Source organism: Panthera onca, chromosome E3, assembly GCF_046562875.1.
Source record: "Panthera onca isolate mPanOnc1 chromosome E3, mPanOnc1 haplotype 2, whole genome shotgun sequence".
Taxonomy (NCBI): Eukaryota; Metazoa; Chordata; class Mammalia; order Carnivora; family Felidae; genus Panthera; species Panthera onca.
This window is the reverse complement of record NC_138354.1, coordinates 32,730,039-32,756,810: the sequence shown is the minus strand read 5'-3', so window position 1 is coordinate 32,756,810 and position 26,772 is coordinate 32,730,039. Positions and strand designations below refer to the sequence as shown.

At 53.3% G+C, this 26,772-nt stretch overlaps 1 protein-coding gene across 17 annotated transcripts in view; it reads left to right on the top strand.

Annotated features, from left to right (window-relative positions):
• The window catches only part of CLEC16A (C-type lectin domain containing 16A), a 202,679-nt gene that overhangs the window by 141,385 nt on the left and 34,522 nt on the right, over positions 1-26,772 (top strand). For 11 of the 17 annotated variants that reach the window (XM_060648495.3, XM_060648492.3, XM_060648491.3 and 8 more), the window contains exons 19-21: positions 6,781-6,932; positions 9,638-9,842; positions 11,534-11,698. In XM_060648495.3, the coding sequence (XP_060504478.1) occupies positions 6,781-6,932; positions 9,638-9,842; positions 11,534-11,698 (522 nt within the window). The remainder of the gene's footprint in view (positions 1-6,780; positions 6,933-9,637; positions 9,843-11,533; positions 11,699-26,772) is intronic. The other 6 variants (XR_009614839.3, XR_009614840.3, XR_009614841.3 and 3 more) reach the window with 1 other exon arrangement.

Here is a 26,772-nt window from a genome sequence, read left to right as displayed (position 1 = left end):
GTCTTGCTCTGTGTCTGCGGGTGTCCGTGTGGCTGCTTGGGCTTCTGCAGAGCATGGTGGATAAGTTGGTTCCAAGGGCGTTTGGAGACCTTGCCTTGGAAACCACGTGGGATCACGTCGACTGTTGTCTTTCGGTCCAGGCGGTCGCAGAGGCCCACCCAGGTTCCAGGAGAAAGGACATAGACCCCAGCACTTGGTGGGAAGAGGGCCAAGGCCTCACTCTAAGAAGAGTGTGTAAGGTGGGGTTGGTGCTGGAAAGAATGGTCCATAAGGGAGCCCCTGGGGGCTCAGTCAGTTAAGCATCTAACTCTTGATATCTGCTGAGGTCAAGATCCTATGGTTCATGGGTTCAAGCCCCGTGCATCAGGCTCTGAGCTGACAGCACGGAGCCTGCTTGGGATTCTCTCTCTCTCTCTCTCTCTCTCTCTCCCCCTCCCCTACTCATGCGTGTGCTCTTTCTCTCAGAGAAATAAATAAACTTAAAAAAAAAAAAAAAAAAAAAGGAACAGTCCATAAGAAAACCCATTTCACTTCTCCTCTGGTTCCTTCGATTATATCAGGGAGGTCTCAGATTGGCTCTAGTTTGTCTTTGAACTTGTAGAACTCTTGGGTCTCTCTTTGAATCCGAAGAGCAGACTTTCGGCTACAGTTTAATAAAAGGGTCTCAATCTGTTTCACAGTCAATTTATCATAAATCTGGTTTTTCGCTCATGGTAATGATATGACGTTTCCTTTTTAAATAAATTTATTTTAGTAGAACGTGAGTGCCTTCAAGAGAAGGAAGCATAGGCCCTCCTTTGCTGCTATAGATTTACTCTCACGTGCACATACGGACAAGGAGGTTCCTTCCTCTGTTGCCGCAAAGCTTATGAACAACCTGAATGACCATCAGCTGGGGAGCTGTTCGGTCAGAGAGTCATTAGAGAGCGTGGCTGTGACCAGGAGTGAGGCGGGCCTGTGTTCGAATGTGTCACCGAAATGCATGGGTACGTGGCAGGAGCATGAGGCCGAGCACGTGCCGTGCTCCCTCCCCTTTGTGACTGACGGACAAGGCGGGGAGAGCGTCGCCACACTTGGAAACGCGCTGGGGGTGGATGCCCATAAACCGGGATGGTGGTTGCCTCTGGTGGGGGGTGGACAGGGGAGACTTAATGATCCTCTGTCAAGAAGGTCACAGCTTTTTCAGTGGGAGCGCAGGAATGTGTTATGCAAAGAGAAGGACCCTCTAAATATCTTCAAATAAAATGGCAAAGAAAGGGAACAGAAGCAGTGAGTGCCCAGGAGTAGGGGGGCCGGTCCTGTCTCCCTGGAGCGAGGCCCCACCAGGAGGCAAGCCACACCTCCGGGGCCCTGGGCTTCGATGGAGACCTCTGTCCTCCCTGTATCTGTAGGGTGCCGTCTCTTCCCAGTTGCAGACTTGGCCTCCGCCGTGTTCTGTGGTCCTGAGCACGCTGGGGGCACTGGCTAGCCTTGTGCTTCTCGGTCTGGCCGCCTAGGACGATGCCTGACCGGATTTCTCGGGCTCACACACATCTTCCGGTCGGTTTGGAAATGTGCATGCCTGTGTACCCAGAGGGGCCGTTGGAGAGACCCCAGCTTCTTGTCGTCGCTCCGTTTGTGATGATTGTCACCGCCTTCCAGATCAGGCAGAGCCCCCGGGCCAACAGCTCAGCCTGGTGCTGCTTCCCAACCCTTGTCGGGCCCCAGAAGGGCCTGAGGCCCCTTGTGGAGGGACGTGGAAAGAGATTCACTTTCCTCTTTGCTACCACAGACAGCATAAAATGACCTTGACCCCCTCACCCTTAATCCCACCTCATCCCCTCCAAAAAGGCAATCACTGTGCACCCTGCCAGCCGTTTTCCTAACACTCTCTCTTTTACCACCCACATGCTGGAACCCATAGAACATACACGGCACGGTTTGGCGAGGTTTAATTTTACACGAACTGCGTTAACACTGTGCATGTCAGGCTGCAGCTTGCTTTTTCCAGTCAACAGTATGTTCTTGAGACTTGACCGTGTTGAAATTGCCGGGAATCTGAGTCGTTCCTTGTTGTTGCCATGTTTTTGCGCTGAATGAACGTGCACGTTTTTTGTGGTTTTTTTGTTTGTTTGGGTTATTTGTTTTTTGTTTGTTTGTTTGTTTTAGGCTATCCCTTATTGTAGGACATTTGGGTCACTCTAGACCCAAATCCTGCTATCACCATACTTGTTCATGCCTCTTGGCCCTCGTGTGTGTTTTTCTTGGGAACATACCAGTTGCCAGGTCATGTGGTGTGAAAGTTTCACTTTAAATAAAGAATGCTAATTTGCCCTTTCAAAATGTCTATGTTAATTTGTTCTCCTAGAGCTCTTGGGAAATCTTTGTCAGTTTTTCTGTGTCCTCACCACTTGTCACCTCCCCGTCGATGGGTAGAAGGTGGTGTCTTGCTTAAAACTTTTTCCCTGTGTTCTCGTGAGGCCGAGCACCTTGTTGTGTGTTTACTGGCTGCCCCCATTCTCCTGTCTCTGAATGGCCCCTGGGACTCCTTCACCATTTGCTGCAAGATCATTTGTCTCTTAGAGGTATTTTGCAACTGTTTTGCCCGGCCTATAAAGTCACTTGTTATATGGGAGTTAAGTGTTAACATTGCTGTAATCAGTTTGCCGATCTTGTATTCATTTATTTTTTGTATGTGTTGATTCTTCTTTTTTATTTATTTATTTTTTAATGGTTATTTTTGAGAGAGAGACAAAGTGCAAGCAGGGGAGGGGCGGAGAGAGAGGGAGACACAGAATTGGAAGCAGGCTCCAGGCTCTGAGCTGTCAGCACTGAGACCAGTGCAGGGCTTGAACTCATAAACCGTGAGATCATGACCTGAGCTGAAGTCGGATGCTTCACCGACTGAGCCACCCAGGTGCCCCTCGTACTTCTTTTTTAAGAAACCCCTGCCCTGCCCCCAAGATCACATGAGGATTCCCCTATGTTGTCTTCTGGCGATTTCCTGTAAATTTTTATTTTTATGTATTTATTTATTTTATTTTATTATCATTTTAGATTTTATTGTTTTATTTTTTTGCGAAAGAGAGCGAGCGAGTGGGGGAGGGGCAGAGAGGGAGGGAGACAGAGGATCCGAGGCAGGCTCCAGGCTCTGAGCTGTCAGCACAGAGCTTGGTGCCGGCCCCAAACTCAAGAATGGTAAGATCATGACCTGAGCCGAAGTCGGATGTTTAAGCAGCTGAGCCACCCAGGCTCCCCTGTAAAATTTTAAACTAGAACCCTAGGCTCCACCCCTTTTGAAAAAGTGGAGTTGGTAGGGGCGGGACCCAGGAGGTTCACATGGGCAGCAAGATCGGGGCAGTGCCCGTGCTTCCCCGGGGCCACAGGCTGTTCCTGGGGGTCAGGCAGGGAGGCTCATGGGATCACCACACCCTGACAGTCCTCCCCATGTCCCCACATCCCTCCCAGTACCTCCACCCTGATGGCCCCTCTGTAGTGGAGCAAAATCCAGGGTGCCTGCGTGAAGGCAGCAGCCCTCGGACTAGACCGTGGGTGGGACTGGGTTCCGTTCAGCAGCCCCTCCCCTGGGCCGCCCTCCCCCCAAGACATCCAGAGATGAGCAGACAGCCCCTGTCCCCAGGGCTTTAGATGAGAATACCCATAGCCAGTGTGGGAGCAGCAGAGGGCTGTGGTGGGGCGGGGGAGGAGTTCCCCAAGATGACACCAGGAGGCCCACAGATGAGCCCCCACAGCATTGCCTGGTCTCCCTGAGGACTCCACTTTGTTTTCCCTTAGGTGCCCCCAAAGCTTCTGAAAAGCCAGAGGCTCCCCCACTCTGGAGGTCCTGGCTCCCCGGGGACGGTTGCCTTTTACTTTTCTTATGAAATGCCTCACGGGGAGAGGGAGGGGGGGTTGATGTCTCAATTGCATTTCTGAACGTTGTTCCGCTTTGGGGTTTTGTCCTTCCTTTTTTGTTCTTGGGGGCAGAGATAGTGGGTCCCTTTTTGGCCCCCCGAAGCTCTCAAGGACCCCAGGCTTTATGAGGGTGGTGCCTGCGCCCAAATCCCACTGTTTCAGACAAAACCCCGTTGACATTGCCCATTGCCACCACAGCTGTGTCTGCCTTCCCCGGTCACGCCGTGAGGGGCACATCCTCTGTGGATGTGAAGAGAGAAGAAATCCTAGGATTCCGCCTTCCTGCTTGTTGGGGGGGGGGGGGGGGCAGGGGATGGGAGAAAGGGGAAAGGGAAAGAAAAAGCATCCCTCACCATTTTGTTTTCTACATAGAAAAGTAAAACCTTGTCGTTGAGGAAAACGTTTTAAGTCCCGAGTGAAGAAAATAAACTCTACATACTGCAAAGAACATGCTGGAAACAATGGGCATGCTGGCTTCCACTTCTGAATACAGAGGGCCAGTAGGGACATTAGACATTGTGGATGAAATAATTTTTAGAAATCTTCTAAGGTGCTTGGCTGGGTTGTTGGGAAAGGGGGCAAGATCCTTGCCACAGAATATGAAGAAAGTCGAGGGTTAATCCCACCTGGTGTTGGGTGTTTGCCGTGGGGCTGCTGGCTGTCCTAGGTGGGCCTACCCCTGGGAGAATGCACAGAGACGTGAAGCCCTTAAAAGCCCAGAGGAAGCCATCCCCGTGAAGCCGCAATCCCAAACGGATTAACTTTCAGAGGGTTAAAACGGGGCTGTATATAGGAAGGTGGTGCTGAGAGAGGAGAGGAGTTTCCCTGTCCTTCCTAGATCTTAATGGAGAGTAAAAATGGGGGGGGGAGGGGCGGTAAATCCTTGGGGAATACCTGAGCCCAGGTTCGTCATCACGTGTGTCTGGGGCCAAGAGTTCTCCTGTCTCTGTAACCTTCCCTCCCCTCCCCCACCCACCCGCCTCCAATAACGTAAGCCAGATATGTGGTTACAGTGCTCTCGATAGAACCCACTGGGGCGCTTCAGGTATCACACAGCTGGAATGTAGTAACTCACAGCTGTAAATTTGCTAAAACTCCAGCTGTACGCTTAAAATGGGTGCATTTTATGGTATATGAATTATAACTCCGTAAAGCTGCTTCCAAGAAGAAGAAAAAAAACCCATCTACAATTCTTGTCATCAGAAACGTCTCCTCATGTTTCCGTTTTATTTTCTGCATTTGTGTTTTCTTTGTAGGGATACTTCTTTAAAAAACAACAACATCAAAATCAGAATAATACAGTTCTTATCCTCTTCCATTTCAAATTTCAGTGGCTTTTCCAATGCCGTTGCAATTATTTGTAAATAGGATTTTATACTGGGGTTTTTAATATGTACTTGAAGAGTACATCTTGAGTAATTTCTAATTTTAAAATAATTTCAAGGAGGGGCGCCTGGGTGACTCAGTCGCTTGAGCCTCCGAGTCTTGGTTTCGGCTCAGGTCGTGATCTCACGGTTCGTGGGTTTAAGCCCCGAGTCAGGCTCTGCACTGAGCAAGAAGACTGCTTGGGATTCTCTCTCTCCCCCTCTCTTTCTGCCCTTCCCTTCCTCCCATGTTCTGTCTCAAAAAATAGCTATTTAAAATAATTTCAAGGAATACAGTGCTATATAGTACAAAGATTTAAGTTCTGCCATCGATGCCCCCACCCCACATATGCACTCCCCCCGCCCCCCCACCCCCCGCCGACCATTCTCACTTCCCTTTCCATAGGCAACTATTGTTCACAGTTTGGTTAAACATAATTTTTAAATGGGTAGATAATTTTGCATGTGATGGGAAAAAAAATCATACTCAAATTTTTCCCCTGTTTGGGGACATTTAGGTTGTTTCCTGTTTGGGCTATTTAAAAAAAAAAAAATTTGGCAGAGGATTCCATTGGAGGCAATTCAAAGCAGACAGTAGATTTAACGGTCTTGTCTTACTCTGGTGATGTCAAAGCCATCAAGGACAGGCACTAAGTTAGACCTCGAATTTGAGGATGATTTCCAAGTAAGAGAAGGGGCCCAGCACACGGCAAGGATTCTGTGTTAAATGCGGTTCTCCTTTAAAGCACAAAACATCTTGGGGAGCCTGGTTGGCTCCGTTGGTTGAGTGTCCGACTCTTGATTTCAGCCCTAGTCATGATTCCAGGGTCGTGGAGCCTAGCCCACTGTTGGGGTCTGTGCTGAGCATGGAGCCTGCTTAAGATCCTGTCTCGCTCGCTCTCTCAAAAAAAATATATGTGTGTGTGTGTGTGTGTGTGTGTGTGTGTGTGTGTGTATACATGAAGCACCAAGCATCTCAGAATAAGGGAGATTATTCCCATCATACAGATGGAAAACTCTGGTTCACAGGGGCCAAGTGCCTTGCCCAGAATCACACAGCATCTAGTACAAAGGTCAGCTCTCAGTTGCCAGACACCAGATTGGAAGTACGACAGTTCTAGAACCAAGCAGGGCACTCTTGTTCTCCTGCGCCTTCCCTTAATTCAGGCAAACACCGTCACAGCTTGCCACCCATCATCTGTCTGCAAGGAAGCACTGAAACGTTACCAGGATCCTCAGTTGAGTTTTCTTAGCTACAGTTTGAGCGCCTGGTGCGTGGTAAACATTGTACTAATAATGCCTTACGTACCTTACTCAGCCATCACTTTGAGAGGGGTGGGCATCATCCCAGGTCGCCCCGCGAGACTCAGGGGAGGGCCTCAGTCTCAGGTGTGTGTGTGCCTCCAGATCTGGACTCTGCCCGCCAAACGCTGCCGCCCAGCGAGTCAGTCTGAGCGCCCGTCTCCGTCAGACTGGGCCGCTGGACTGCCCCTCATTTTGTTCTCCCTCTCCCTGTTCACAGACAACAGTGACCTGATCGCGTGCACCGTGATCACCAAGGATGGCGGGATGGTCCAGCGATTCCTGGCTGTCGATATTTACCAGATGAGCTTAGTGGAACCCGATGTGTCCAGGCTTGGCTGGGGAGTGGTCAAGTTCGCAGGCCTGCTGCAGGTATGATGGCCAGGAAGCCTGGGAGCTCTTCTTGGCTGGCTGTGCACACACATACACATACACACACACACACACACACACACACACGAATCATCTGTCTCTACGGTTAATTTCTGATGACACAAGGACTACATGAACAGATTGTTATTGAAAAAAAAAAGTGAAAATACTGCACAGATAAGGGTCAAGTGTGCTTTGACCCAAACCCTCAATTCTTCAACTTTCTCCTGCATTATCAGTATGGGCCTTCCAGAGCTGCTGCACATATAAATAAACGCACATATAAATATAACCGCACATGCTGTTTATAAACACGTACTTGAGAGAGAGAGAGAGAGTGTGTGTGTGTGTGTGTGTGTGTTTAATAGTGTCACGCTGAGCGTATTCTAAACTCCCCCCGCCCCCCCAGGAGATATATGTCTTAGAGCTGACCGCGTATTATGTGCAGGCTCTCTGATGTTCTTTTCACTGCTGTGTGACCGAGCTGAGGCACAGTTAGCCAGTGCCCCGTGGCTGTCGCCAGATCGTTACCTTTACAGACAATGCTGCCTCGAAGAGAACCGTCCTTATTTCCACGTGCAAGCGAGGGCTTCCCTAGGCGGTCTCCAAGAAGCTGGGGCGTGCCTATTTTCAGCGTTCATAGACGCTGCCAGATTCCTCTCTAAAGCGATTGTTGCCCCTGACAGTTTAGGAGCGTGGCCCGTCCTCACCCCTTTTCTAGGAGGCATGGGCTCTAAGTCGCCAAACGCAAGTTGGGACGTGGGTTTTCGTATGGTTTGTGGGTTTTCTTATTGGCAGGTGACTAATGTCAGCTCCATAACTGAATGAAAGGAAGAACCAGCAGTGTTGAAAACAGCCTTCCAGTCCCCACCCCCTGTCACACACACACACCCCTCCCCCACCCCGCCCCGTCCCCAGATATGGAGGAGAACCTTCCAGGTCCGAGACGTGCCCTGCTCCAAGGCAGGCTGTTCCCTTGCTGGGCAGTGCGTGGTCGCCGGCAAGGTCTCGCCCAGGCTGACCTGCGTTCCCCCCTCTGCACAGTGTGACCCACTGTCAGCATCCCGCTCTCTAAGGGAGTCGCCCACGTGTTCCTGGATGCTGTTGCAACCTTTTCCCCAGCCTCCTCTTTTTGAAGATCTCTCCCTTTAAAAAAGGTCTTTTACAGAGGGGGATGCGAGAAACTCGACGAAGAATCTTCCATTTAAAAAAAAAAAAAGACTACCCTGTAAGAGGTTGTCCGTTAGGTGACTTAGTACGTCTTACGTATCTAGACTTATGATCAATTTCCTTTAGAATTGAGTGTCAGGAAAGTGTTTTTCTCCCTCGAGGGATTAATACGTGTCCTCCGTCAGACGACGAAAGCCACATCAACCTTTCCTTTTGGTCGCCTTCCAGTAGCTGCTACTTACTTGTCAGGCCACTCCTGTGTGCCAGGTTCTCCGCCTTAAATGTGGAACACCCCATCTAATCTGCTGCCACATTTTGAGGCAGGTACTATTTCCAAGGACCCTGTGCCCGATTTAATGCCCACAAACAGCGACCGTCGTACTTCGTGAGCCTTTTTAGCTCATGTTCCCCACCTCCTCCAGCACGTCTGACTTCCACGTCTGTCTCGCCTCGTGCCTTTATCTTGCATCACCTCAAACTCTTGTGTGACGCAGATTCTTTATACAGAAAATCCTTTCTGAGGTTTTAGAGGGATTCATCCTTATGACGCTTGCTATGGGCGAGTTTCTTCTACACCCTTCAAATGCAGCTTCCTTCACTGCCTGCTGAGTGGCCCTCCCTGTCCCTTCTTAGATTAGCATTCTCTGTTAGGGACCAGAAATTCTTCAGAGACGTGTGTGTGGGTGTCAGGGATCCCCCCCTTCTGAAAAGAAGCCAGGAAGAAGCTGGTCAGTAGATGAGTGCGCGTATCTCAGACCATGGCCAATGGCGACAGGCATTTTGGGTTGTTGTCTCCAGTATTCTCAGAAGTGAGGAAGGACTGCCACAGTCCGGCTATTGGAGGTCCCTTGGAGAGGCCAGTGCACCCGTTTATTCCCTAGCAAGCCCATGTCCTTGGGGGCAGGGTCCCAGCCAGCGCGGGCTCCCCGTGAGCACCTGTGTTGCCTGCCATGTCCTGTTCGCGAGGCCTGGTCTGGTTTGGGAGGCTGCTCTTTTCGGGCAAAAGCAGAGTTGGGGGAATTTGGGGAAACTCCTTTTCTATTCTTTTCTTTTTTATTCTTTCTTTCTTTCTTTTTTAAAAACTATTTATTGGGGCGCCTGGGTGGCTCAGTCGGTTAAGCATCCAACTTCGGCTCAGGTCATGATCTCACAGTTTGTGAGTTCGAGCTCCGTGTCAGGCTGTCTGCTGACAGCTCAGAGCCTGGAGCCTGCTTTGGATTCTGTGTGTGTGTGTGTGCGTGTCTGTGTCTCTCTCTCCCTCCCTTCCTCCCCCAGTCGTGCTCTCTCTGTCTCTCTCTCTCTCTCTCAAAAATAAACATTAAAAAGAAAAACCTCTCCATTTATTTATTTAAGTAATCTCTACACCCACCGTAGGGCTTGAACTCATGACCCCAAGACGAAGAGTCGTGTGCTCTTCTGACCAAGTCAGTGCCAGGGAACCGCTTTCTTGATGAGACACGGATCCCACGGCTTCTGAGCCGCCACCCTCCTCCCGAACGTAACGAACACCCTTGCTTTTGCCACTTCCCCCACAGGACATGCAGGTGACCGGCGTGGAGGACGACAGCCGCGCCCTGAACATCACCATCCACAAGCCTGCGTCCAGCCCCCACTCCAAGCCCTTCCCCATCCTCCAGGCCACCTTCGTCTTCTCGGACCACATCCGCTGCATCATCGCCAAGCAGCGCCTGGCCAAGGGCCGCATCCAGGCGAGGCGCATGAAGATGCAGAGAATAGCCGGTGAGTGGCCGGCCCTGGCGGATGTCCCCAGGGCCCTCGGGCTCGCACGCTGACCGCTCGGGGAGGACGCGTGTGGCTTAGAGGAGTTACTCGTGTTGTGGTGACAGAACGGAGGATCTGCTCAGACTCTCCCCTTTCCCAGGTGTGTGATTTCTAGAGAGTTTCTAGGGCCACGTGGAGGGGAGGAGAACCCTCCCCGAACGAGCAAGAGGCCCTGAACAGACAGGCGTCGGTTTGGGACAGCTGTTCGCTTCCCACACACGGGAATCTTCTAGCTTACGTGTACAAAAGGCTTGGACATTCCTCTGCTACTCTGGATCCTTAACCCTTAATAAGATCAGGAGGGTCTGTCCTGTGCATTTTACAGAAGAGTAAACTGAGGCTCTCTGACTTGCCCAAAGTCACACGCACAGCTGGTTGACAGAAGCCCGGTGCGGAACTTCCTCCTGAAAGCCCATCCCTCGCCCCCTCCCTCCAACTCTCCTGAGAGGCAGCCCTGCTTGGTGAGGGCGCCACGATGACCCAGCACTAAATTTGGAAGTCGTCCGTTTCACAGGGGCTGTGGTGAACGTGTGATGAGGCCTTGCGCCACCCTGGGCAGGAAGGCCCGAGCTTTCTTAGAAATAAAGGCTCTGTACCGAGGGCATTCCGTTCACCAGGGCCAATGGCACGGCGTTCCCCCGGGGGAGCAGGCATTCTATCAACTCCCCAAATTATAAATAGCCGTTCTCCAGACACCAACGCCTTTCAGTTTGAGCACCAGTGGTCATCCTGGTGTGGCTGCTGGGAGCAGTTCCAGCCCAGTGAGGGAGGAGGAGGGGTGCTTTCTAAAGGGATTACCTAAAAATAAACCCTTGGCGGGCCGGGTTTCTGGACGCTCTGGATTGCGTTACTTACCGTGCGTGCTCCGTTGATTTGCACAGGCCTGTGTCCCATGCGTCCCTTGTTTTCTCGCTTAGCTGAAACTTGGCCTATGAAATCATTACAGAAGCATTTTGTAATGTGCAAAGTGACTTAAATCATTCCGTCCTTCCTCTTAAGATTTATTTGTAGAGGGTTGTTGTTGTTTTTTTTTTTTTTTTTAATGTAAAGCAATTTCTCAGCGCTGGCACGAAGGCTAAATATTTCATCTGAAAATTGAGAATTATGCCGTAAAGTGGCTGTTAGAATGAACGCCTCGGGTATGCCTTCAATTGATTTTAAAAAGCCCCTCCAAATTGCTCTATCATGAGATTTGTTTCTGGGAGGGAAGATAGCAACCGTGACAGATAAGCACAAACTCATAAATCCACAGGCGCACGCGCGGATATGTTCTCCCTCACACGCACCTCCCCGTGCGCGTGTACGTGTCTGAACTTTCAGGGCAGAATTGGCCCCGTTTGCTTTGGGGTCTAAAGTCGTCCCCGCAGCGAAGCCTCGCTGAGGGTCTTTTTGCCTGTGGAAGCCAAGGGTCCGAGGTGGACGCTGGCCAGCGTCCATTTCTGAATCCCTCGCGAGGCACCGGCTGTGTCCTGAGCTCAGGCGGGACCTCGGTGTCGCGCCGGTCTCCCCAGCTCGAGGCCGCCGGCCGCCTGCTTGACGCCATCCACGCGATGTGCCCGGCAGGGGCCGCGGCCGCTCCGGCTGCGGCCCCAGCATCTACACCCCCGGCCCACGTGACGAGCATGAACCACGGTGTTGTTTGAACATAGCCCTCCTGGACCTCCCGATCCAGCCGACGACCGACGTCCTGGGGTTTAGACTCGGCTCCTCTTCCTCCCAGCACCTGCCTTTCCGCTTCTACGACCAGTGCCGCCGGGGCAGCAGCGACCCCACCGTGCAGCGCTCCGTGTTCGCGTCCGTGGACAAGGTGCCAGGTAAGCCGCCCCGACACTGCGCCGCCTCGCGCCCCCGCCCCAGGGTTCCGGGACCTTGTCTGTTGAGTCTGTGTGAGCAAGCTTCCCTTCCCGTGTCGGAATCCGGGCGGCTGGAAGTACCCGTTTCTTAGAATTCGTCAAAGGATAGCTCAAGATGCAACACAAGCCCTAGAAATAAATCTTGGCTTTCTGTTTGGTGTTCTGCCGCCTGGGTTTGGTTTTCCAGAGATTTTCTGGGGATGTGGAACAATTTCTCAGAATTAAGACTGAGAGCTTTCTTGGGAGTTTCTTGGAAATGCTCAGATTGTTAGTAATGAGGCCGTGGGGGAGTCCTCTCCTTCTCCAGGCGGGATGACGAGCGAGGCCGTGTGCATGGTTCCTGTTCCAACCCCTGAAGAAAGGAGAGCACAGAGAGGGCTGTGCCAGGGCCTTCCCTGTGGGGGCTGGGAGCACCCCTCCCACTTCCTCCAGAGCTCATCTCCCCAGAAAAGAGAAACATGAAAAGAAAGTTCGAGTGCCGCTTGCTCCTCCCAAGGGCTGGCAGCCTCTCCCCTTCCTGTTCCAGTGTGTCTAAGATAAGTCCACGTGCACCCAGTCCTTCGAAAGAGAGCCTCGCTCTTGATTGCAGAACTTCCCGAAGTTGGCCAGGCGGCCCCCTGCAAGCGTGTTAGGGTTTCGAACTCGCACTGAAATGTTGCAGAATGTTTTCAAAAGCGGCTATTGATGGAAGATGAGTTGTTGATTTAAAACGCAGCGATCGGGACCTGTCCCAAGTCAGGGTCCTTGTTTTCCTTCTGCTCCATGATTTATTCTATATTCGTTCTTTGATTGCATTAATTCATTTTAGAAATATGTACGTTGTAAGTATGTGGTATTTTAAGATATAAACAGGACGTGATAAAATGAGAAATAAGTCAGCTTTGCCCCCAGAAGTAATCACTGTGAACAGTTTCTTGCCTGTGCTTCCAGAAATGTTCGTTTGTATGCCATACACGTTTTTCTGGTCTATTTTTACACGCGGAGTCATACCATCTATGTGATTCTGCCCCTTGCCTTTTTTCACGGATACTTTGGTGTTCCACGTCAACGCACATAGATTCACTTCATGCTAGGTGACGATGAACTCTTACATGTTATTTTAGCACATGGCTGGACCAGAAACATGTCTCATAACGTTTTGTATTGGCAGGTGTTTGGGTCACTTCCATCGTTTTGCTCCTCCAGTGTCATTGAACATCCTTGGGGGGTCTCGGTAGAAGTGTGCAAATCTCGACTGTCTGTGGGACACATTCTTAGCCGGGTCCAAGGGGAGGCTTTTCGTCTTGACACAGGTAGTCCCAACATGTGCTCTGGGACAGTGCACCGGCTCATGCTGCCACCCACTGCCTGGACCGTTTTCATTCTTAAGACCCGTCTTAGTCTCTAAGGCTGATGGTGACACTGCTTTCGTTTTCAGCTACGAAATGCGACGTGATGCTGCCTTTTCCAGGGTCTGGAGGGTCCTTTGTCAAAGCTTGTTCAGGCTGTGTCATGTTCTGTAGAGATGGTTGCTAAGTAAACATAAATAATGGCCATGAGTCTAGGTTAAATGTAGATTTCCTTGGTAGGAAATCGTTTCTTTCTTTCTTCCTTCCTTCCTTCCTTTCTTTCTTTCTTTCTTTCTTTCTTTCTTTCTTTCTTTCTTTCTTTCTTTCCACAGAGTTGTAATTTATTATAGCATTTCTATAAGCACCGCCTTGTGATTTTTTAAATTGAGATCTAATTGACATATAACATCATACGAAGAAATAATTTCTTTAGCGTCATTCGGGTTTCTTTTTGGGAACGAACAGGTTAAAAAGAAAAACCTGGGCATTACTTCCGTTCACTCCTATTTGGACAAGGCAAGTGTAAATAAATAAATAGAGCCAAGTGTCACATTCTTCAGCATCTGCATAATCATCTCTCTTGTTTGCAGAACGCTTTACAATGACTTATTACCAAGTGCTCCTACCCCCCCTGGGCTCCCAGGGAGAAGTGAGGTCATCCAATGCTGGGGGTATGGGCCTGTCTCCTGTGGCCTGGGCCTGCCCAGCGGTGGGGGGGGGGGGGGGGGGGGGGGGGTTGCCCACTGCCCTGCTACTGGCCCCAGGGTCTGGTATTTAAGGTAGAGCCAGTTGGGACTGTGGAGGGTCAAAGGTAGCTGCCAAAGCTGGCCCTCCGCCCCTTCCCTGTATCTGTCCCCTGACAGCCTCTGGAAGTGCCACTCGGGTGTGGTGTGGGGAGTGGGGACACTCTCACAGATGTGGCCCTGGGGGCAGCTGCTCTGGGCCCTTGGGTAGAGAGGCCTCTCGGCCTTCCCTTCCCTCGTGGCCCGACCAGCAAGTGAGATCCCCAAGCCTCAGCGTGACTCAGAGAGAGGGAGGGGAGCTCTCCCCACCCTTCCCCTCCTCACCACTGGCTGTCTCAGCCTGCCCCACAGCCGCCCAGCATCTGGAATCATCCTTGGTCCTCCTCTTCACCGTCCCACCCCTGCTGGCCTGCTCTGCTTCCAGAAGACACCTCCCTGTGCCAGCCAGCTGCCCTCTCCCTAGATTGCGGAGCAGTATCCTCAGCTTCTCAGGCTTCCACCCTCACCACTGCCCTTCGGCCAGAGGGATCTTTCTAGAACATAAGTCACATCACATCATGCCCCTCCCTACAACCCTCCGGTAGCTTCCGGTTGTACTTGGAACAAAACCCAGATCTCTCACTCTGGTCCTGCGTGGTGGTTGTGAAACGGGCCCCAGCTGGCCTCTCAGACGCAGCCACCCAGCTTCCTTCATCCCACCACCCCCCACCCCCACCCCACCCACCCCCCGGCCACACCGGCCCCTGCTGCTCCTTGAAGTCAGCACTTTGCAGAGTTTGGGCCTCGGGTCCCCTTTATACCCGTAAAAAAAATATCGAGGATCCCGAAGAGCTATAGTTTATATAGACCTTGGGTGGTTCGGTCTGTGGCGCTTGGACTAAGCAAGGGACACAAGGGAACCGAGACCCCGGAAGATCGGAAGCATTCTCCCACTTAATTTCTGTCACCAAAGTGAACGAGATGTTCCCCCCGGGCAGGGCACATGCACCCACGCAGTAGACTTGGAGCCATTGCACATCAGCCGGGTTTCGTCGCCCTCACCCTTGGAAGTTTTCAGAAGCCAAGGGGTGGGGCCGGAGGGGGGCTTCCGAAGCATGGCCTGGGTTGGCCTCTGATGCCGTGGCGCCACGGCCGCCTCCGGGCTCATGAGTGCAGCGCTGTCTCCCCACCCCCCACCTTTTGGAAATGGTCTTGTTCTGTGTCCCTTGCCGTGGGCCACATGATTGCAAAACCTGGGTGGGATGCCCACTCCTCTCCTGCCCAGAGGGGATCCTTCACAATGGGGAAAACAGTTCTGGGTGACTGCCAGAGGGGCTGACTCTGTCTTGCCACCCTTCCCATTTTATCTGCCGGCCAGGTGATGGTCACAGAGCTGTGTGTCTCCCCCTTACCAGCTGTAAATGATTATATTTAATGAAAATACACCCTCCATTTCCTTGGAAGAGATACTAAAGTAGAATATAAATCAGGGCTCTTAGGTGACTAGCCACTTTGGTATATTTCTCTTTTTCCACTGGGCTCGGAGAGAAATCACAAATCCTATTTATTGGCCGGTTTTATGTTCCTGGCCCTCGCCCCTGCGGCAGGTTCAGCTCAGCTCAGCTCTGCGAGGGCAGAGGCGTGGGTGCCCGCCTGGCCGGGGCAGGGGGTGGTCATCAGCAAACAGTGTGTCCCGGTGGGCAGGCGTGACCAGATCTAGAGTCTGCCTTCGAGGGGCGGCCCTCCACCGTTGGTGCCCTCGAGGCCTTGATCCACCAGCCCTCAGAGACCGCCGATTGCCAGAATCTGCCAAGGGAGGCAGGGTGTCCAAAACTAGACCGCAAGGGCATCTTTCCACACACAGCACGGCTGGTTCCTTCTCAGCGCTCAGGACTCTGATCAGATACCTGCTCAGGGGCCTCCCCTGCCCCCAGGCACAGCTGGTTTTCTTTAATTGAGGTGAAATTCACATAACAGAAAAGAAAGCGTGTGATTCAGTGGCACTTAGTGCGTTCATGGTCTTGTGCCACCACCACCTGTGCTAGTTCCAAAATACCTTGATCCCCCCGCAAATAAATGCCCGTTCCCCTGGGCCCTCCCTCCCCATTCGCCCTTCCCCAGCCCCTGGCCACCACCGCTCTGCTTCCTGGCTCTATGGACTGCTCTTTTCTGAATGTTCGTATACATTGTATGGTGTGTAGCCCTTTGTGTCTGGTCTCTTTCCCTGAGCATCACATTTGCGTGGAGGTTCCTCCACGTGGTAGCGTGTGTCCGAGCTTCCCCCGTGTGGACAGACTGCTTTTCATTCGTCCATTCTCGCGCCGTTGACGGCCACGTGGCTGGGTTCCACCTTTTGGCAAGTGTGTTCGGTGCTGCTGCGAGCATGCACGTGGAAGTTTTTATTTGAACACCTGTTTGCAGTCCGTCGGGGTATCTCTGTCAGAGTAGAATGCCTTTCCCACGGCCTCCCGAGCCCTTGCCATCCACTGCAGTGGACCCATTTGTCTTCCTGGCTGTGTCGCTTGCTCCGCGCTGGCTTGGAAGGCTCCGGGGCACTGTTCGTCTTGCCCTCCACCGCCGATGCTTAGTGAGCAGGTGCCCAGTGACTGTCGAATGCGGGCGGGGACGTGGATTGGTGGATGGAGGCTGGGCTGGATGAGCTGTTCAATGTCCTGTCTTCCCATCAGACCGTGAACTGCGGCAGGGGCGTTGCTGTCTTGCTCCCGGCCCTGACACCTGCATCAGTTGGTGGTGGTGGCTCAGGATGCCAGCCACAGAGTCAGACTTCATCCCACCAGGGACGTCCCACTTTCCTCTCTGGTCCCTACTTCTTGTCCCTGCTGGGTCCAGGCCACCATTTGTCTCTGGGCAAACATTTAAATCCCTGAGCACAGGGGGAGTGCAGCGTTTTCCACGAGTGTTATCTTTATGAAAGGCAAACAAACCGGCCCTATCGGTCACTGACCCAGAACATTTAATAGTTCTGTGGAAAGGCAGCTTAGTTCCAGAGCCAGCCTCTGGCAGCTGAGTAACTGAGGGAGAACGCAGAGATCGCAGTGTGCTCAGAGCCAGCCGCGCTGACCACGAAGCCTCCAACTGACAGCCAAAAAAAAAAAAAAAATCAATGTTTAATTCATAGACCTCAGTCCTTCCTCCTCTCCTGGGATAACGTACTAGGTGCTAATGTCATCTCATGACAGTGTTTCCCAGAAACTAATTTTTTAGGCCTGTTATTTTTCTTGTTTCCGATTAGAAAACTGGAGCCACTTCTCTCCTCCCGGCTCCCCAAGGCAAAAGAAACGCCCTTTCTGGAGTCACACAGGAAGGAGAGCCTCCTGGCACCTTCCTCCAATCTTCTCAACCTCCTGTTAACCCATCCCGAGCCTTCGGATCCCTGGCCAGAGACTCTAGCCACTGGGTCAGTGACTTACAGAAACTTCATTTTGACCTTCACACCTTTGTGTGTGTGTGTGTGTGTGTGTGTTAAGTTTAAGAGAGAGCGTGAGTGGGGGAGGGGCAGAGGGAGAGGGAGACAGAATCCCAAGCAGGCTCCACGCTGCCAGTTGTAGAGCTCGACGCGGGGCTCAAGCCCACAAACGGGATATCATGACCTGAGCCGAGGTCAAGAGTTGGACACTTAACCAACTGAGCCACCCAGGCGCCCTGCTCTGGGTGTTTTGAGCAGAAAACATCATCTGTTTCTGGGAGCATAGCGTAGAGTTTGACCGGAAGAATTTACTGTGCCAGGCACAGTTAATTCCGTGTTAATTCTGTATGTGTTAATTCCGTGCTCTGGATAATGCTGGGAGCTGGTGTGGCTTGCCCTGTTCTACATACGGGAAACCAAGTCTTGGACCAAGGCTGCGGAGCTCACACAGGGCAGGCTGAGAGCCGTACCTGCACTGGCTGCTTCTAAATCCCACTTGTCTCCAGAGGTCGGCAAGACAGACCCCTATTAGAGAGGGAGGGGCCTGCCGGGCGGCCCTGGCATAGACAGGTCATTCCCCATTCCCATCTTATGCGCAGCACTCACACACTCCAAGCCCCGCCTCGCATCAGGGATAAACCTGAAAAGCAGCTGTCTGGAAAGACGCTCCCCCCCCACCCCCCACAACCACCACTTCCAAACTGGGTAGAGCTTGGGGCCGCGTAAAGACCCCATCATGGCATAGATTTATTTGTTCCCAGTCTATCAAGAGCAAAAAGCAGAATTGAAACTTAAAAATGTTGCCTGTGTAAAATCAGGATCTGAGCTCTCTTCAGAGCTCTCTGGCAGAGGTCTCTAAGAGAGCAGCCCTTGCGTGGTTGGGTCGGAGGTGTGAGGATCAGGTCCCACTCAGAACTCATCCCTGAGCTGAGTCCTAGGGTCCCTGCTTTCCACGCCTCTTGTTGGAGCCCCCGGGGAAGCCGCGAAGAGGGAGTGTGAGCTCGTTGTGCAGCTGGGAGCACACAGCCCCGAAGGAGCCACGTTCCTGAGTCAGGGCCCACGAGGCTCCCTCACCTGGAACGTGCCCCAAGATCTGGATGCTTTCCCAGTGCACACACTAGCACTCGGTGTCTGAGGAGCCCTCTTGCGAAACGCTGCGCAGCGGGCGGACCCAGCCTCGGGCCCCAGATGAGCCTCTCTGGGGGTGGAGGCAGGAGGAGGAAAGAGTTCCAAAGAATTGAGTGTTGCTTCACTTTTCGGGGTCATTGGCCACCTCCGACTGTCAAAGCAACCGTGTGCCCAGGAGCCTTGTGCACCCAAGGGAACGCCGCTCCGTTTGCTCATGGAGAAGAGAGCGGAGAGCCTGGGCAGGATGCTGTGGGAGGAGGCCAAGCCCCGGCTTCACTCTGCCCTTGGGCTTCCGTAGGTCCCGGTGGGCCCCCGAGGGGCAGCCTCGCTGGCAGCAGGGAATGGGCGGGCATGTGTCAGAGCCGGTGGCACAGCCGAGTGCCTGTGTGTGCGCGTCGGCCCACGCCTGTGCCTGCCCTGGAGGACACGTCTCCTGCCGGTTCCTCGTCCTGTCAGACTTCCTAGGACGAGCCGAGCGTTTATTGTAGGGCAGCTGGAAAAAGTGGAAGAGGACCGAGAAGAGACAAGATGCACTAAACTTCTCTACCCTGAGGTGTCCGTGAAACACATCCAGCATCCCTGCCCGTCGTTCTTTCCGTTTGTCCGGCATGGGTTTCTGGTCTCAGCAGCAGTGTTTGCCCGGGTAAGGGTCAGCAGAAGGAGGTGGCTTAGCCCATCCCTGGAGCAGACAGTCTGGGTTCAAGTCCTCCCTCCACCTTCTACCTGTTACGTGGCCTTGGGCCAGCACCTGTTTATTCGTGTAAAAAAAAATGAGTGTACTTAACACTACTGAACTATGCACTAAAAAATAGTTAAGAGGGTCAACTTTATGGTATGTGTGTGTTACCACAATTAAAAAGGGGAAAAGAAGCGGGGATGAAAATGTGACCCACCTCATCAGGCTGTCGTGAGCATGAAAGGAGTTAATTCACCTAAGTGCCCAGAACGATGCCTCACGCGTGTGCGGTGTGCAGTGAAGGTTAGGCTCTCGGTATTTTTTATTGTCATTGTTATTAGTCACGGTTGACCCTTGGGACCCCAAATAATAGGTTCGCTCTCTACACATTCAATCAGTTTGCACGAAGTTAATCACCCAGCAGCTCCCTGTGCTGCACGTCCCAAAGACACAGCACAGTTGTACAGATTTGCTCATTTAGAAAGGCTTGTCATCAGGTACTGATAAAACGCGGGGGCAGAATTTGCCTCCTGCAGAAGGGCCAGGAGGATTCCGGTGCTGTGATGTGCCAGGGTCCCACAGCTCCTGGAGGCAGAGCCAGGGCCAGAGAAGAGGGGAGATCCGTCCCCAGCGCCCCAGCCCAGCACGTGCCCGCTCCCCCATGGTACTGACTGCCATCACTTAGTTCTCGCTGACCCACACACCGGGCCTGGGAGGCTGGCACCGTCGGTCACTCTGCGGACCAGGAAACCTGAGCACGGGAAGGAGAGTGCCTGGCCCACTCCGTGAGCCCAAGCCTTCAGTCCTGAAGATTATTCAGGGGCAGAACACCTAGGAACCAGCTGTGCTTTGGGAACTCTGAGAACTTTTATTATATTCCATTCAGTCGTGTGGGCCAGGAGCATGGAAACCAGTAGAAAACATGACTGTATTCTGTGGATGCAGGGGTCTGCGTCCGAAGGAAAAATCCATAAAATTATGTGAAGAAACTTGATGAGCCTCTTTCTTCTATGGATGTTTGTTTTTTTGCTCTTGAGTCATTTGTTTTTACCAACTGCAAGTTCTCATTAACAGACAAGTGATAGCAAATGATGAGGATCAAAGGCTCGTTTGTAGGGTAAAACTCAGAAACAGAGAAGACCCCGGCCCTTAATTTTAGCTGGGAATTGGAAAAAGACCACGTTGGTTTGATGTTTGCCTGAAAATGTCTCTGACTAGCCTAGGGAACCCTAGGGTCCCCCCTGGAACTGGGTTTGAGAACCACTTTACCACTTCCCAAGACCCAGTCATGGTGCCTGCCTTGGGACCCAAGAGCATGAGGTGCCAACCGAGTGGCATCACTGAGTGTGCAGATGGCTAAAACGAGAGTTGTCACTTCACGGGGACCCTCCTAAGGGTGAGAGGAACCAGAGCAGAAGGCTGGCATGGGACACAAGAATAGTGCTGAGTGTTCACAGAGAGGAGGGAGTCACTGGGTCCTCCACACGTCCCTTTCCTCTCTGCCCGTTCCTTCTTGGCCTCTTCAGAGCGTGGCAGCCCCTAGGGCCCAGGTGGGGGACCACCAGGGAGAGAAGGGAAGGGGGGACAGATGAAGGAAGAGATGGCATTTTTTTGAAAAAAATTGTCTGATGTTTATTTACTTTGGAGAGAGAGAAAGAGAGACAGAGCATGAGTGAGGGAGAGGCAGGGAAAGAGAGAGACACACAATCTGAAGCAGGCTCCAGGCTCTGAGCTCTCACCAGAGAGCCTGGCGCGGGGCTTGAACTCACGAGCCGTGAGATCATGACCTCAGCCAAAGTTGGACGCTCAACTGACTGACCCAGGTGCCCCTTTTTTTTAATTAAAAAAAAATTTTTTTAAAGTTTATTTATTTTGAGAGAGAAAGAGCACTCGCAAATGAGGGACAGTGATAGGGAGACAGGCTAGAAAGCCCAGTGGGGTCAGAGCGCCTGAGGGCTTCTGCCTGCTGAGGAGTTGAAATTTTACCTTGGGAAGCAGTAGGAAGCCCTTGAAGGTGCCAAGGCCAAGGAGCGAGGAGGCAGGGGGCTTGGCTTTTGCTTTACTGGAGTCAGGAAAGGCAGAGGAGAAGGGGGTGGGCAGGAGAGAGACCCAAGATGCTCTCAGCCCTTCCGATGGCACCCCCCCCCCACCAGCTGTGTTGTAGGTGGTGCTCTGCCCTTGGGAAGGATGAGAAAGTCTTTCTGCAGAGCTTCTCCCTTCCTCAGCTTGGTGCACGTCCTTCCATATCCCTTTCTGCGTGTTTCCGTGCTATGCTTGTGCTGGCCTACTGCGTTGCCCTTTTATTTCTTGACATAAACGAACGCCATTTTCACTCAACACTGTGTCTTAGATTTTTCTTCCCTGTTAGTTCGTGAGAGTGCCCGCTTTCGTTTTTATTCCTGCAGAGCAATCCATCATGTGGGCACACCAGTTTATTTAGCCAGTCCCCCATTGATGGATGTTTAGGTTGTGGCCAGTTTTTTGCCCTTGACAAATTACGAGCGCCTCTGCACACCCTTGCACAAGGATTTCCCTGGAGTAAGTAACCATGAAGTGAGTCCAGAAATATCTAGGGCCGTGGCCCTAACTGGACTTGGGTGACCAATGAAGCATGTGGGTGGAGGGAGGGGGAGGCCCAGGGCTAGCTTAAGGCAAAATATCAAGGACTCTCACTTTATGTCTGAACCCTCTCCTCTCATTTAGCCCGCGAGGGCATTTTGGTGATCCCAACTTCTGCCCGAGCAAAATCCTCATGCTTGTGGGTAGTGTTCTATCCAGGAGGCCTTCAGGAGCTGTGATGATTGGAACGGTTCCCAGGAGCGAGTGGGGGGCCTCCAAGGGCTCGCTGACCCACCTCTTGGCTTGTCATCCCAGACAGGACATGATGGTATGATGGGACCCCCAGTAGGTTCTCCTCTGACCTCCTGGCTTCTCCACTGAGGTTAGGACTTCCTTCGATTCTTTCCTCTCTGTAGCCAGCATCCCATGACTCAATACAACTCCCTTTATTTGTGGCTGGCCAGCCATGGCATTTTGTATGAATGTGCTTTTCTCCAGAAACACATACAGACTATTATTTATTCAACATCTCAAATTCCCAGAGGGCCAAAAGTCAATATTATCCCAGTGTGGCAGGAACAGCTGTCTTGTGACATCTCTTCACACTTAAACAGCCCGTTCCTTAAGCCCCGGAGCGACCGCCAAAAGATACCCCAAAGCCCATCGAAGCAGGGCCGATGAATTGTTTTAGTTTGTCTCCATTGCTTCCTGCTATGAACTCAGGTCCTTGAATTCACATGATTCGGGCAGTAGGCGCTTCAGCTGTGTGAAATACGAAGTTTGGGCTCTGATTTGCAAGGACTCCTCTGAAAATATTTGCAAGTTTGGAAGTTTGGTAAAAATTCAGGTGCTTGCCATGTGCGGTATACTTGTAGCTTCACAGACTTTTTTAAGGCCCCAGGATGAGAGTCCCATTTATTGAATGCCTGCTCTGTGCTTGCTAGGTACTAGACTAGTTGCTTTACATAAGGTAAAGAGAGAAGTGTGTAAAAACCGTCATGTCGCTAATCCCACTTCTGCGGCCGGGGCGACCAAGACTCCAACGCAGAAGCCCCTTCTCCAGGGTCCCAGAGAGACTGAGCCTGGTTTCAGACTCCTGTTCTTTGTAATGTTTCTACCTGCTTCCTGAGAAAAAGGTTATCTCTTGTTGGGTGTTCTTTCCTTTCTTGCTAAGTTGACTTGAAGGTTCTTTGTTGCTTCTGAGATAACGCTGCCCTTTGTTGTGGCTTTCTGAGTATGCTGACTTCACAGGCTGACAGTTGAACCTGAGGTACTGGGTACCACATGCACTCCAGCCTCTTGGATGGAACAGGTCCTCCTAAATCATTGGGTCAGTCCAGTGGCAGGAAGAGTCGGTGTTGATGGAAAGAGCCTCCCCAAACACTCCTCCCACCCTTACCCTTCGTATCCTGGAGAATGTTCTGAAATAGTTGACATTTATAAAATCTTGGACGTTCTGGAAAAATGCTTAAAAGAAAAGAAAGCAACAGATTTCCAGCCCGATGCCCAAGGAAAATGTCCCACAGCTCAGAGTAGCGTTCTGTTCTCCTGAAACAGTGCCCGGGGCCTAGTGGAGGCATGGCCTGCTCGCTACGCCCTCTCTGACCTCTCCACGCCACCCTAGCAGAGAGCAGATGCCGAAGGCCCCCCGTAGCGACTTCTGTCCCCACTGGGTCGGCAGAGGGGCCCCTCGTGCCTGCTGGGACACCCACAGCTTCAAGCAGCTTACAAGCTACCACCGTTTGGACGTCCGCTATATGCCAGAAGGGTGGATGCCACCGTGCTGTTTAAACCATGCTCCGGCCCTCCCAGGGCGTTCTTGCCGTGAGGAGGTTTGGGGCATATGCCCTGGAGTTAGCCTACCCAGCTTTTTTGGCACTGACCCATTGCTGTCAGGAAGTTCTGGAAGGCTCCCTGAGCCTCAGTTTCTTCTATAAAACGGGGCTCCTGATAGAACCTGCCTCCCAAGGGCGGGAGCTTGGCCCAGGGCACCTGTGAGGTGCCTCACGATGCCCCAGTAAGTAACCGTCGCTGACATCGAAGAGGAGAGGCCGGGGCCCTGAGGGCTAGAGCACCCTGGCCAAGTTGTGCCCTCGGGGGGTGGGGTGGGCACGGTGCGGGCCAGCACTTTGGGCCTCCTGGCCGGGGCTCTCGCCCCTTGCAGGGCAGCTGGCCCAGCCCCTACAGGTCACTCACAGCTGTTCTGGCTGGTGCTCTGGGGCTCTGCCAGTCGAGGGGGCTTCCGGGTGCCCGCCCTGCTAGAGCCGCCAAAGCCAGGGCCACCTGAGCCACCGCGCATCTCCCAGCCATTGCGCACGGAGCACCCCTTGCAGCTCCGTTCCCGTCTTCGTGCAGCTGGCAGCCTATGGGGGGGAGGCAGACGTACAAATGGGGCGTCCCTGTTCCACAGGTCACTGGGAGGGGGCGTTCGCTGACAGGCGAGCCACCTAGAGGCCCAGGGCCATCTGCTCGTGAGGATGGCGCTGTCCCCGCGAGGTGTGTAGCTAGCACCGTAGGGCCGGGAAGGCCTTTCCCACCGGCACTCCCAGTAACGCCCTGAGGGCAGGGGAAGGGGGAAGCCGAGTCCCGAGAGGCAAGGTGACCGTCCGGGTCGTACCTCCAAGAAGCCGCAGTGTGCTTTGCCATCGTCAGGTGGAAAGGTCTGCGTGGCTTGGGCACCACGGAAGAGCGTTTCCTGTGGCTCACCATGTCACCAGCATCTGGCCAGGTGTCTCCACGATGGGGATCACAACCGCCTGGGGAGGAGGAAGGCCCTGTTACTATCCCTGCTTAACGTGTGAGGGATGTGAGGCCCAGAGAGGTTAAGTCACTTGCCCCGGGTCACACAGTGGTCCCGGGTGCTGCCGAAACCCACTCCTTGGCCACCTCACCCCGCGGCCTACTCAGTCCCCTGTCCTGGGATCCTCCTGGGGGCCCAGGGACTTGAAGAAATCCTTAGGCTTGCCTTGGCACAGCCACGTTTGAAAGCCGGGAGGCCATGTTCTCAACTTCAGCCCTTTACACGTGGTCCCTGAGCCGTCTTCGCTCCCGGGCCGGGAAGGGTTTTCTGAGCACGCCTGTGGAGGCGCGCTGATAAATCAGGCCCGAGATGCCTCCGCTTGGCTGGCAGCACTAAGTGGTTGTCTAGGCTTCCCCGGGCCAGTTGACATCTGCCCAGTAGGTGTGAGGCATTAACAGCTTATTCTCCTGCTTTTCGCAGCCTGGGCTGGCTCTCCGCCAGAACGCTTCAAAGTAACAATAATAAGGCGCCGACCTGCAGTGGGAAACGCTTGTGCACCAGCTGAACACAGGGGCCCCTGCAACGGAGATTTAAGGTCTGCTAGTCAGGGAAGAGTTTGGCGACCTTCCGGAAGGTTCTAGGGCTGGCCCTGTGTGTAGCTCAGCTCTTCAGTGATGTGAGTTTGGGGAGTTCTGCATCTCGTTGCCATCATGGCCCCCCAAAGATGGGCTTCTGTGGAAGGCCATGAAGTTCACCTTTTCATGTATTCTGTTGTTCAGGCTGCGTGCACCGAGCGTCTGCTGTGTGGCAGGTGCTGGGCTTGGGTTTGAGGTAACAGCCAGGAGCCTACCAGACACCCCTGGCCCTGCCACACGGAGCTCGCAGTCTGGTAAAAAGAACAGGCTTTATTCATCCGTTTGTACCAGTAAATGATTAGCCACTGCTAGGGAGCCTGCGGGGATCAGGGAGGCTTCCCTGGGTACGTGGTGGGGGCTGAGGGCGGGAGAATTCCTTGGAGCAAACTGGATGGGCGGGGACGAGGTGTTCCAGGCAGGGGACGGCGTGTGCAGGGGAGCTGAGCACAGAGTGAGGGCGCTCCCCAGCTCCCATCACTGTGACAGAGGCCAGGCTCCCCATTGCTGCTGCCATCGATGGGCCGCCTTTTGTGCTTCGAACTCTGTACCAGGCCTGCTCCGTGGGTTCGTTATCTCGCCTTGTGAGCCTAGGGAGCGGCAGGCTTACGCTCACTTTGCAGTCAAAGTTTCCTCAGCCTGGGGGGGTTACCTGGACTTGCACAGCAGGTCAGCGTCCCCAGCGCCCGCCTACCTCCGCCTGACCCCAGCCCGCGCCCTTGCCGGGCTCCCTCTTCTCCTCGTCCTGGTTGTTACTCTTCCTCCCTGTCCTGTGTTATCGCTCATGTGGCTTAGAGGCCTGCCGGAAGGATCAGGATCCCGTGGCCAACAGGCCCATTGGGCGAGAATTCTAAGTTCCCGACCTCTAATTCGCAAACAGCTGGAAGCCCAAAACCATACTTTGCAAGTGCGTCCTATCCGTCCTATCCCTGGCGCTCAACACTTTTTCAGCAAACCCCTCAGCTTGGCTCCGGACCCCGCTCCATCGAGCTTAGAGGAAGCACCCCCCTGAGCCTTGGTCAGGACTGCATCACACACAAGGCACAGCAGTGCCTTCCCCAAGGAGCGGAGAGAGAGGCCCAGCGCTCCAGGCGGCGTCGGGGGCGTCCCTCCAGCCTCAGGTTGGAGAGTGGCCTCGTTCTGCTGTGGCCAGAGGCAGCGGGGCCTGCTCAGCTCGGCCTGGCCTTTGGGGCAACTCCTTGCTCTGCGGGCAGGTGGGCCTGTCCAGCTGGGTGGTCAGGAAGTCAGCCACCTAGGACACCCTCACTCAGCCGGAGAGGCCCACGGGACCCGCCCTTGTGGTTTCCTGGGGGCAGCAGCACAGCCTTTTAGCAGCATGGAGTCCCGCCCTGGCTACGCGTTTCTAGAATCGCCTTGAGAGCATTTGAAAAGCCCCCGTGTCCATGCCAGGTGCAGCCCAGTTAAAGTGAGGAGAGGGTCACTGGTGTTTTGTGAGGCTCCCTGACTTGTTCTAAAAGCCCTCCGGTCTTGAGAACGCTATGAGAGAGGAAGGCATCTCACTGAATTTCTCTCAGGTGGCTTTACAAGAGAGTCTGGGCGACCCCTGGGGTGAAATGCCGTGGCCTGATTGTCGTTTCTTTAATCCGCCCATCCTCACCGCACTCTTACCGCTGGCTTGTGCGGCATGGGGCCCACCGTGACCGAGGTCCCTCCTGCGTAGATCTGATGCACCCCTGTTACCAGCTCCGTCACCTGTAGCACAGAGATGGATTGACGGCCTGGAGAGCGGGGCTTGCGTCCAGACCGGCTCTCTCCCATCAGAGCAGCGAGTGAGGGCTGCCCGGGCCTTCAGAGTTTGGGAG